This window comes from Gouania willdenowi, chromosome 20 (genome assembly GCF_900634775.1).
Source record: "Gouania willdenowi chromosome 20, fGouWil2.1, whole genome shotgun sequence".
Taxonomy (NCBI): Eukaryota; Metazoa; Chordata; class Actinopteri; order Blenniiformes; family Gobiesocidae; genus Gouania; species Gouania willdenowi.
In genome coordinates this window covers 9913707-9926864 of record NC_041063.1, presented here as the reverse complement: position 1 = coordinate 9926864, position 13158 = coordinate 9913707, and the positions used below count along the sequence as shown (strand labels likewise).

The 13158-nt window shown below is 37.6% G+C and overlaps 1 protein-coding gene across 2 annotated transcripts in view; it reads left to right on the top strand.

The window, feature by feature from the left end:
* Window positions 1-13158, top strand: part of reck (reversion-inducing-cysteine-rich protein with kazal motifs) — a 56189-nt gene that overhangs the window by 13654 nt on the left and 29377 nt on the right. For both annotated transcript variants that reach the window (XM_028434699.1, XM_028434698.1), the window contains exons 2-6: window positions 2476-2534; window positions 6777-6851; window positions 9578-9614; window positions 10919-11004; window positions 11108-11155. In XM_028434699.1, the coding sequence (XP_028290500.1) occupies window positions 2476-2534; window positions 6777-6851; window positions 9578-9614; window positions 10919-11004; window positions 11108-11155 (305 nt within the window). The remainder of the gene's footprint in view (window positions 1-2475; window positions 2535-6776; window positions 6852-9577; window positions 9615-10918; window positions 11005-11107; window positions 11156-13158) is intronic.

The window sequence follows — 13158 nt, the reverse complement described above, 5'->3', positions numbered from 1 at the left end:
TGCATTGTTTATTATAGAACCAGAATTTAAATTAATAGGCTTCATTTTCATTTGTATTATTCCTTTATTTATTTCATTCAAGATTTATTTTTAGTTAAATTGCATTTTTTTGAATTGTTTATCAAGGAATTTTTTTGACAATGAAAAATAAAAGAAAAATAGTACAGTATATTCTAGTTTTTTTCCCAAAAAAAAAATTTGTCTACAGTCCCATTTTGTAAAATAAATCGTGAGAGAATCGTATCGTGAACCCAGTATCGTGAATCGAATCGTATCGGGAGTTGAGTGAATCGTTACATCCCTACCCAATTCTTATTCTTCTATCACCTCTCATCACTTAAGGAAGCTGTGCTAAAATAGATTTTCTGCCTTCCATTTATCATGTACATCAATCAGTAATCATAATAGCCAACGTTTTTAATGATTATAATTATTGGTAGGTCTTTTCAATGAGATTTAAGTGAATTTAGTATTTGACAACCTCTGCAAAAACAACATAAAAACTGTCATCAATGTGCCCTACACTTTATTACCTGTTTACTAGTTTATAAGTTATATTGCAAAAGGTTCGGAACAGTATATTATTTTAGGCAAATGGATTTAAAGTTTTGCTTAAAGACATTTCAGCTGTCATCCAAGGGTCTTCTTCAGTTCAAGCAAACTCCGTGAAAACAATGCAGCATTGCCTTTTAACCTTTTCCATTCAGGGTATGCTCAGTGTATTAAAAAGTTTGCACGTTTTGAAAAATTATGTTGGTGTTTGCTTTCCAACAATAAAGCGTATTTTTTCACGAACATGTCTGGTCAATATGTATTTATGTTTGGTAGAAAAATAAAACCTTAATTGTGAGTAAAGTATGTATTAGGGCAACTTTTTTACCACATCTTTTGGAAAAATGGCCCGCAACAATCACAAAAAATGCCCGCGAAAACCTGGAGGGACTGATTTATGTGTGTTTTGCCTTGTTCTTGCTATTTAGACCATTGTACCAAGTGTTGTATCCCCTCCAGGATTTCTTCAAAGACTTGGTCGTGAAGGATGCTACAAAACATAGAAGATGCCAAACCAAAACCAGTGGAGGTTTCACTCATGTTTTATTTAATTAAAGGACATGCAAAGTAACCCCATTATTACAATCAACTCAAAGAAAAAAAATTGACTTGGCCAAAATGAGTAAAAATAGGCAGGACGCAGGGTCAACGTCACATAGGGCCTTCGTACCCACGTCCAACCACTAAAGTCATGTGTTTTCTGTCGTATGAGACACTATTTTTTTTTCATTTAAATTTGAGGGTGCAGCCAATATGGTGGAGCACTCTATGTAGGAATTTTTCAACAAGTCAGACTCAGCACACTTGTCCATGCAGTGAAAGTGGCTGTCAAGAGGCAGATTATTACCGACCATCACCTCTTGGTGGGATGACTGAACTGGCACAGCAACCATACTTTTCTGTGATCCAAACTTTAAAAAAAGAAGCTTTGAAAGTTGAGGGAAAGGTGATCCACTCACCGCTTTAGTAACACAGAATGGATGCGACATGCCTCTTAGGCAGGACGGTGTCCGAGTTGAGGAAAGATGCGTGGGAGTGAGTGACTGCAGTCATACATCTGTTTAATGTTTGTTTTCATTCTCTGTGCCTAAAATAAGTTGTTTGCTTCAAAAAAAAAAAACAAATTGAAGTTTCTGGACTCGAGAGGGCTGTGGGCTCGTATGGGTTGATGTTTGAGCCAGTTTGTAATATTAGGAAATAGTAAACATAATGAAGTGTCCAAATCATCACATTAATTTTGTTCAGGAGCGATCGCAGCTCTGGACCCCGAGTAAAGCAGACACACAGTCCCTGGAGTACACCTCCTCAACTTACTGGGGAAAAATTAAAGCAGTTAACTTCTTGAATAATTCTACATTCCGGGTGAACTCATCCTTTAGTAACTCTGTAAGTTAATCATTTAAACTGTAAGTGCTGTGAACGTATGCCCGAAGAAGAAGTGATCAACCCTCTCTCTCACCTGAGTTTAACTTGTGACATCACAAACTCAGAAAATATGAAACGGAGCGCTTTTGTCTGTATTGTAAAACTTACACAGACCACAAACAAAGGACTGGATGGATTTATTTTACATTTTGTGTGCTGGGGGACACTCAAGTTACCTCGTGTTAAAAAAAACTGCAAAAGTAGATTTTTCATAATATGTCCCCTTTAAAATCTTTCTACTGTTGGTTTACACCGTGGCTCAGAGAGAAACGTTTTTTTTTTTTTCTTCGAATTTTCTGCATATCCAGCACATGTTGAAAAATTGACAATTAAAGATGACTTTGACTTTGAGATGGAAACTCATCAGTTGAACCTCATCAGAAAACATGTGTCTCTGTTAGTCCAAACAGGAGAAGCAGCCTGCCTCTCTGCTAATGATAAGAAAAACATTTAGTTGGTGCAGTAATATTAACTAACATGCAACAACTTTGCTTGCAGATCCATCCTGTTGCCACCATGCTGCAGAGTTCTCGCCGTGTAAAGAGGCTTGTGATCAGGTACGAACATACAGGCATGCTGCATCTACATATATAGATCATACCATGACTGCAAAATGTGCTCGAGGGTAAGGAAGGTTTGGGATTTGTGTAAAGTTATTGTCAATTGGATTTTGTCTATTTTTAAATTAGTCATCACAATTTGTAAAGTGCTCCACAAGTAAAATGTATTATTATTATTATTATTATTATTATTATTATTATTATTATTATTATTATTATTATTATTATTATTATTATTATTTATTTATTTTTATTTTTATTTTTATTTTATTTTTTAATTTATTTATTTATTTTTTATTTTTTATTTTAGCCAAGTCTCAGCAGAGATGGGAACTAGTATAACTACTGTTACTTTACTTAAAGGTGTAGTCCACGATGTAGTCCCTATCAGTGCTCCATCCAAAGACATGTCCCCTTAACCTTAAATCTGCATCTTAGATAAAAATAACAAACCCCCCTGAAGCAAAACAAACAGAGAGACAGTCTCTGCATCACTTTTCAGGTTCTTCAAATGCCTCATTTGTCTCCACTGTTCAAAGGTCTGCTGATAATAGTCACGCCATGAGTGTGCACGCGGACCAAAGGAGGGAAGGAGTAGGGAGTGGACAGGACAAGACATTAAGGCAGGGGTGCACACACTTTTAAGGCTCGCAAGCGCTTTTTTTTTTTACCACTGACAGCTCTTCGTGATCTACTGTGATACAATGAAGAAAAATATTTTGAAAATCCAAAGCACCAAAAACAGCTGCTCACTTCATCAAAGACCCACAATAAAAAGCACATTTAGCAGGTCCAGTCAGTAGCACACAGAGCGTTTCACCATTGGTAGCTCACTTTGTTCTTTAGAAGAACTTCAATAGCTTCCAGACGCATAGGTTGTCTGACAATGCTGCTAATAAATATATCTAGTCAGGTCAGTGTGAGCGGGTGTGTGAGTGGCTTTAGGGGGTATGCTACGAATCTAGATTACCTCATCGCGATAACTTCCGGGATTAAACCAGTGTGTGCTGGAATACAAAGCTCGCGAGAGTTTAATCACTATGGCAATTAATGTTGAACGACAAACCTGGTCGTGAGCAGGTTTGGCTCTGGCCATTCATTCATTCATTCATTCATTCATTCATTCATTCATTCATTCATTCATTCATTCATTCATTCGTTCATTCATACGCTGGGGCTGACATTATCAGCAGGAACATGCACAATGTGCTCTCATCCCAGTGTGTGTGATAGTCAGAGGTCTACTTGAATAGAAACACGTGTGTGCTGTAATAAAGTTTAACTGCAGAGTGCTGTTCCTTTATCATCCAATGGATTAATATAATAAATAATATCGCGCTGTTGCACATTCACAGTGTCAGCAGTTTCCTGCCTGAATTATCTCATTCCTGCCTTTTCTGTAACAACAGGGTTGTCTTTGATCTGAATTATGGATTTTAATTATTCATCATTTTAAACTTCAGCAACCTGGTTGGTACCAAGTTATGAAGTGGATCAGATCGGAGCGAGTATAAAATCTCCACCTCCTGCTGTGCGCTGCACTAACAGTGTGGCTCTTCACTGTCATCATGGTTTTATATTCATTATATTTGTTTAAGATGATAAGCTGTTCCTCCATTCATTGCAAAGACGCTTAGTCTGCCAGTTTTCTCCATTGATTGGTCAGACGCTGCAATCTCCACCCCTTTCATGTGCACGAGCACGTAGCGAGGCTGAAATCACTCGGCTTAAATTAGCGTGTTGTGATCATAGTTGATCGACGGTTATTAGACAGCTCCTGTCTGACAGGGAATGTTTGGTTAGTTGAAGCCAGCTAACGGAGATTAATCCAATCTAGATTTGTAACATAGGCCCTCTGAGGAGGGTCTTCTTCTACTGATTATTAGAGGTTTTAAATGAACCGCTAACAATCGCTAGTGCCCCCTTACACTGAGGTCAAAAACTGAATTGTTAGGTTTCATTTCTGGTAAACGTGATTACGCCGTTCTCATTAGTTGATGAGGTCTTGCGGTTGTTTCTTTCGATTCGGACCAAATGACAGGGATTGGTTAGAAGTTTTAGACAATTTCAGCTGCTCCAGACGTCTGACTCTTTTTTATCTTTCTTTTTTTTGAATACATAATGTATTTACTACTCTCAGGATGGGGATCACCCTGTGGCACAATAGTGAGCATTGCTGCCTCTCAGTGCAGTGGGTTCGAGTCCCCCTGGTGGCCCCCAACTTGATTGAATTGTAAATAACAAGATTGTAATTTTTACACTATTATAATTATTCATATTATATTATTATTACTATTACCATTAATTAAAAAAATATTAAATATTTAGGCAAGGCATGACAAATTGATTCGTATAGTGCATTTCATACACAAGGCAATTCAATTTGCATCAGAAAATATTCAAAAGTTTTAAAATAAATAAGTACATGTGCTGTAAGCCAGCACATAGAAACAGACATCACAGTCACACAACTATTTACTCTAAATTCAGAAACTTTGAAAGACCATTTCTGTCCCGTTATAGTCTACAAAATAGTTGCTGATTTTGGGCTTAACTTTAGCCATTTAGCCTTTATTTGAACTTTGTCTTAGATTAAGTCATGGGGAAAAAATCAACAATATGAATCAATGTAAAAAATATGAATCAATGTAAAAAATATGAATCAATGTAATTAACACAGAACACTAATACTAAAGATATAAAGATAGATTAAATGGAAAAAGATAAGTAAACAGAAGGACTGCAGGCACTTAAAAGATGTTGCCAACTAAATACTCTGTAGCAAGAATGGTTTAGAATACACAATTCCGACATGCGCTACATTATGGGATTGGGTCTAAGGTTACACCAACCAAAATGTGGCTTTGAATCATGACAGACACTACAGAAATACAAGGTTTTGAGGATTTCAATAAAATAAAGAAAACAGTGGTGAGAAGAATTTGGCAGAGAATGAGGGTGGACAGTTACTGGAAAGCAAAACGATGAACTTGTATCACTGTCTTATGAAGCCAGGGCCCAAAAGTGGCAGATTGTTGCTTCAAAGCAAAAGCAGATGTCAGACCTGCTGGTTTTAGACAGCCTGAAAATTCGGATTGACGGATGGGTGGGGGAAAGTGACGGAGCCCGCTTGTGCCTCCTGTGTATATTAACATCAAAGAGTATTTAACTGAGAAGACAAGGAAACTGAACAGTGGTGCAGTTAGTTTCATATTGAGCATTCAATAGATATTTGTCCGAAAATGCTCAGTAGCTTCCATATTCCTGTGTTTAATCTCTCAAATCTGTGTGATTCGTGACACATTTGTGACAATCACAACAAAGTGCAAACTAAATGGAGAAAGTTTGCAGCAGCGCGTAGCGTTCGCGGACAAGTTTTTGACTCGTCAAAAAATCTTTCACGAATGCTACTAAGAACGTGACCATATCCGTGAAGTTCGTAGCAGCACGTGAACATCCGTTTTGCCAGTCAACAGAGCTTGAAAGTATTTGGAGTGGATGCCCACTTCATTTTTCACAGTTTCAAGATACCACAGCTGAAGAATACGTCAAAGTCCAGGACCAGACAGCAGCCGGTGCCCTCCACACACGTGGCTCCTCCACCTCTTTCTGCTTCTCATTAGAAGGGGAGGGACTCAGATGTATCCTACATGTATTTCATAACTCAACATAACACTTCCTGTTCTCAAACATGGGGGGTGGAGGATTTTGGAGTAATGTAAACTGTCCAAGATGTGATGATGAGATGAATTTGGGTGTGTGTGAATGCAAATATACTGTATACTCATTTGGGAACATTCACCACACTCGTGGCGTACCATATTGTGATGATCCGCACTGGCACTATGCACGTGCTAGTCCGTGAACGAGCATCAAAGAGCCTGACAACTGACAACCCATGACGTTTTTTGTACTGCATCGTACATGGCTTTGAAATGTGAGGCACTCTGTATTCAAAATCCATTTCTGCTGTTTGTAACGTGTCTGCGCTCTGTGTAGCCCTGCATTACATTAAGCGTTAAGGTAGTTTGTCACAGGGCCAACAGATAGAGAACAAACTGCCTCCTCATTTCAACACACGTCAATAAAATCAAAGACCTTTTCAATCCATCATTTGAAATCTCTACATAAGTATTCTTACAAAGTACAAGCACCCAAAAGCTTCTCTTCTCCCATTTATCCTCTTTATTCCTCAGTAATGGGATGCTGTGCATCTGGATTTTTTCTTGTCTCTTGCAGCTTGCCACTATAAAGAGCGAGTCTCGTCTGAAGCATCTTCTGCAAAGGTTACCAGGTTACTGCCCAGAGTCTATGGTGAGTGTATTTTACATTTCTCAGGTAAGTGCATCTGGGGGGTGCGCACAGGCGCCGCTCTGTCTGAATATGCAGCAGACGTCTGACATCACTGCAGTGTAAACTACAAAGCCTGCACGTTGCAAAGCACTGGCTGTGGAGTGTGTTTGTTGCCAGGTTGGAAGTAATTAAGCAGCTATGGAGCGCTCTGCCTTATTACAGAGGAGGCGGGAGTTGGTATCCTTCTTCTAGTTCAGGGATATTCAACTAAAATTCAAAAAGGTTCAGTAAGCGAAACATTCTTGAAAAGCCTAGATCCTGAATATCTGAATATTAATTTATCTTGCGTAATTCTGATTAAGGTATATTTGTAGTTATATCAACAGCTACTTGTTATCATTAACTGGCCGTCAAATCAAAATAATTCTGTACAATTTCAATGGCTCTTTGACAATATTTATTGTCACGTAGCCTAATGATAATATACATAAATGAAGATAGGGCTGCGTTTGATATTAAGAAAACATACATTTAAGGGGAAACTGTGGATGTTTTTTTAACAGTCTGGACTAATTTTACCAGTGACGTGTCGTCAGGGTAGGCAAGGTAGGCAGTGCCTACCCAAGGGTGAATTGATATTTTGATTATTTGTTTTAATTATAATATTATTATAAATTATTAATTTTCCATTTCCAATAGCCTACAGTACCTATAAGTTTGAAAGTGTCCGCATTTTGTGCGTTTCATAGCCCAAATTACTAAACAACGCTATTTCCTGGAACAGCTGCACAGTTTATTATTATTTTTTTCACTCTGCTGTAAGGCAGAGGGAGGCCACGCCCCCTCCCATAGGCACGTTGCTCTTCTGCCTCCGTTTCCATTGCGTGTTTTTACGTGTTTGCGCATGCGCAGTCAGGTCCCCAAGATGACAACCATTTACGTGCAAAGGCAGTGTAGAGAGCTGCCTTTGCGCGCTATGCTAAATGCTATACGTAAGTTCACAGTACATTAGTGAACAGATGCCACGTGACCGCTGCTGCTACGTTCTCTAGCTAGTGGGCGGGATAACGCTACAGTCAGGATGACAGCGCTAGAGATGATAGAGAAACTTTTCTTTGAGGAAAAACGACAGCTTTTAAAAGATGGAGACCAACACCTGAGCTACCAGACCTTCAGCAAAGGTAAGGTCAGAACATGTTTCATACTTTCTACAGTGAATGGTACAAAAGGAAGGATTGGCTTTGTGGATGCTCCTCACTGAAGCTGTTCTGAGTTGTTGTTGTTGTCATTTTCTCTGTGTTTCCAACACAAACAACAGATGTGCTGCCGTGTCATGAAATATATCTTGTTGGGAGAGTATGGAGGCTATATTAAATAATTGTTTATGTTTCTTTAATGGTGTTTATGATCTTGATTTTGTTAGATGGCTAAACACTTGTTCATGTGGATCTTGTTGGGTTTTTTCTTTCTTATTATGAATTTTATATTTTGATAAGCGCATTGAGATGACTTTGTTGGAAATTGCTTTATACAAATAAAATTGATTTAAATTGAATTAACACTTGCCAGCAGAAACATATGAAATTGTCATTGGTGGTCTCGATTTGCAACGTGCCTACCCAGCCCTAGTGGTCACGGCACGTCACTGAATTTTACACATAATTTTACACAGAAGCTCAATTCTTTGTTTATTGAGAACTGAGCTCTCGCTTGTCCTGGCAGGATTTTAAATCCTAACTTACAAAAATTAATTCATTTATAAATTGTGTATATGAAACTGATTTACAATTTTTTTTTTTAACAAAACTTTCGAAACTCTGAGGGAGCACTCATGGTGTTTGCTCAAAACTTCAGTTTGTATCATAATGTGGTTTCACATCAACACTTTTAATCAGTGCTACAGTATCTGAACTTATGAGATGGACTGGTTTAGTGCTACCTTTGGGAAGCATAAACAGAAATGAGTCAGTACTTTATGGATCACATGTTCTTTTTTGTTGTCCACTTTTCTTTTTTGGCTGAGAGCCATTCGTTCTTTATTTTTCATCGCTGCTCCTCCTCATCTTTCTCTTTCTGACACACTCATCTGAGTCTCTCCCTTTCTCCAGCTCAGTCATCTGTTTCTTTTACTTTTTTTCCATAATGCAAAAAAAATAAAAAAATACAGTGTTAAAATAAAGATTTAGGACAAACTGGGCATTGTTTGGAACTTTTATGATTGGAGATCAGGATGAATTTTACCCCTCTTCAAATCCAGACTCAAAACTCATCTCTTCAATCTGCCCACTCTGTAAATTCTCATCCCTAATTTCACCTTCATTGCTTTTATTATCCCCCGCCACAAAGTGTTGAAGGTTTGAGCTTTGTCCGTTCATGCATCCGTCCGTCTGAGTTAAAGGGGACAGCTTTTCTCAGAAACAGTTTAAGACAGGATAACCAAATTTGATGTGTGTGGCTTCAGGGTATCAATACCTTGATGGAGTTCGAAAATGAGAAGCGTGCAATTATTTATTTTTTATATTGCCCTTGTATCGTTTATTTTTTTGGCGGGGGATGTTGGCGACTATGTCTTCTTGTTTTCTTTGTATTATACTGTTTTTAATGTATTGCACTGTTTTTATTCTTCTGTTTTTACTGTAGAAGCGTCCTTGGGTGGCCTGAAAGGCGCTTTTCAATTTAATGAATTATTAGTAATGTTATTATTATTAGAAGAACAAAATCTGAACATTTTTTATTCTGTCTCCTAGAATGAACTTTGGACGTGTATCAACTCTACTCTTCCTGGTAAGTCAAGCTGGCTTAAAGGCTTAGCTGGCTTTTCTGCTTGAAGAAATCAGTGTATTTTGCCTTATTGTACTCTTCAGAGTGTTCAATATTAATTTATGTGCTAAAATAATAAAAAAAAAAAAAAAATCACAAAGACCACAAAAGCAGGTGGTGGGTCAAAGACATAAATCCAGTGACCTGTGGTTTAAACCAGTAGTTCTGTTACTTTTTAGGCTCAAGTACCCCCTTTTTCTTACCTTACCCCTTTATGTCCGACTACTACAAAAACACTATAGAGCATAATGATGGAATTAAGAGTGATAACACACATTTTAAAGAATTTCATTTTGTAAATAAGTGGAATGAAACTGTATTTTGTGTTTCCTGAAAAGATTTATGTCTATAGTCTTTATTATTTACGGTCATCTCCCTCCTGATGTGGGACCAACACTGACTCTTGTGTTTTCAATTCATGTTCTAATCAAGGTCATTTATGTTATCATTGTGTGTTTTTTGTGATTTTGTGTATTTTGTTGTAATTCAATATATTTTTCTCTTGTTTTGTGTGTGTGTGTGTGTTTCGTTGTGTCGTTTTGTATGTTTCCCTGTGTATTTTGTTGTGATCTTCTGTGTTTTTCTCTCATTTAGTGTCTCTTTGTTGTCATTTTGTGTGTTGCTGGTAATAGTATTTGCCTCTCTTTGTGTGTGTGTTCCTGGTGTTGTTTTGTGTATTTTGTTGTTGTTTGTCTGTTATTTTTATTATTTATTATATTTTTCTCTTATTTTGTGTATTTTTGTTGTCGTGTTATGTGAGTTACTGGTAATAGTCAGTGTGATTTTTATTTTTACCTAAAATAAACATTATAAAACCCCATAATGCTTTAATTTGTTAATTTTACTTTCTCTGTCAAGTACCCCCTGTAGTGCCATTGCGTACCCCAAGTGGTACACGTACCCCCATTTGAGAAACACTAGTTTAAACAAGTAAAGTGCTCGAGTATGCTAAGATAAGAAAGAAATGAAATTGGATAACGTAAAAGAATGATGAATTATGGCCAATTTTCCAATGTTCACTGTTCATCAGCAGCCTCTATTGGATTAATGAATTTCTTTCATTTTTCAGGGAGCATTTCCAGTGTAGCTACACAGAATACTTTGAAACTCTGAATACACTATGAAGACACATCACAGATTTTAAAGATTGAGGCCAGTTCTTCCAAGACCAAAGCATTGGCAGAGAAAACCAAGCTTTCAGTAAAAATCTGGATTAGTTCAAACAGATGGGCCTGTTTTAAACTCTCCAATGTTTGATTTGATTCCAGGAGTGTCCAAAAAATCAGACGGCTGGGTTGGCCTTGGCTGCTGTGAATTGGCTATCTCCTCAGAGTGTCGCAGGGAATGCCGACAGGTGAGATGAACACAAGTTGTTCCAGACTATTTTGATGATTGTAAATGATGTTCAATATGAAATTGTTTTCTTGTCTCCGTGTGTTGATCATGTTTTCTTCCAGGCATCTTCTAAAAATGACATAACGAAAGTATGTAAAAAGGTCACAGAGGTAAGCACATGCGCAATTACCAAAGTGAATGATTTACAAAACAATTGTCATTAAAAGTTATGCAATTTAGAATCCTGTTTTAGTGAAAACATCATTGATGATCATGCTGTGCTATTAGTTTAAAAATATATATGAATAATACAGGGATTGCTCTTACAGTTCCCTATTATTTCAAAACAATTTTTGGGGAACTGTATGAGGTCCTGAAAACATGGGTCTGAATCATAATTCATGTTTCAGTTTGAATGGATTATGATTATAATAGTGCGTCATGTTGCACTCTCCACTCTTACACTTCCATATTCTTTTAAACTCCAATCGTAACTCACAAACTTTACGAAATAAAACACAAAAACTTTGCACTCAGTAATAACTGTCATGGCTGCTGCTAATCCGTGGAGCACCGGCTCTGTCGACCCCACTTCTGTCTCCCTCCAATCAAATACCGATATGAAAGCGGCGTCAAGCCCCTTTCTGCTGTCAGAATGAGTCAGCACAGTAAAACCTTGAGAGAGAACACAGTCATCTGAGGGTAAGAACAAAGATGCTGCCTCGAACCTCCTCCAGCAATGTAAGCTAGGAGAGGCTAATGCTAAGGCTGACCCTGAGCTAAACTGTGAAGACGTAGACGATGCGTGCACTTCTTCCATTCTGTCAAAGCTTAAAATAGTGAGACGTGAGTTGAAAAGGTCCTACCCAGAGTAAGTATATAAGTAGCGTCGTTATTTTTGCAACTTCACATTTTGTGGGTTTTTTTCCCTTTCCAAAAATAACATATTGTTACGGTGAGCCAAGCTTTCTGAAACTGCAGGCTACTTCAAAAATACTGATTAATCTGATTGGCTACCAGTTGGATATACACTGAAATACCACGATTTCATGGTTTTACTGTAATCAGAGGGAAAAATAACTTAAAAAGAGAGGAATTAATTAAAGGTATTATGGACGATGTTTACAAAAGAAATTCCCTCTCCACTTTTTGAAAAAAATGCGCATGCGCAACACGCCTACGTGTGCGGGAGAGCGTGCACAAGCCCAGTCTTCCTCGTGCACAGCTCTGTTTACAAGTTGGTGGACATCAGTCATACAAGCATACTTACCAAGGGAAGATCTGCACTTTTCCCACTATGTCAGACTCGCCACCGGTAAGTGAAAATCCATTTTTAAAGGACCCGGTGCGCACCGAGCACGAGCACGAGCTCGTACGACGGCCTTACGTAAACATGATTGACCATTAGGAAGAAAAATAGTCTTGATGATCCACCCGGAAGTTACACATCGTCCACAATACCTTTAACTTTCAACATGCAACACTTTATTCGTCTTAATTTATGCAATTGTTTCATTTTCAAATGACCACTTCTTAAACATTTCATTGGAAATCATCATGTTCCTCTTTTAATAGCCACTAACTACTTTTAACTCATGGAAACATGTTTCTACAATTCAACAATTATGTAAGATTTTATAAAACTTTTTTGAAACATCAAAATCTGTACGCCAAATGTGCAGCATCTTTAACAAAATGTGATACTTGAACCCATTTGTCACAATTTTGAAGTGAAAATATACTTTTAAAGATGGTTTATTTACTGGTAATATTGAAAGAAAACGTATCAAGTGCAGCAGGATTTAACTCCACTAAGACAATAACTACATCTGTCATCTGTATTTATCTTTGTGTTTGAAGGCTGGCAAAAAAAATACATTTTTGAGTTCACTGGTGACTAATGGTGTTCAGAGGACACCTCCAGTGGTCCATGTGGGCTACCTGGTGCCCGTGGGCACCGTGTTGGTGACCCCTGGTCTATCGCATTGTATCGTGCTACATTCCACTTAACTCAACTCAACATTATATATATAGCGCAAATTACAACAAAGTCATCTCACTTAACAAAATACTACCCATAAACCTTCTCCTATAGAAGGATTCAAGCTTTTACAACATCAATCCTAGGGGGAAAAACTATCCCAAAAAAGGTTATACAGTATATTTATACCTT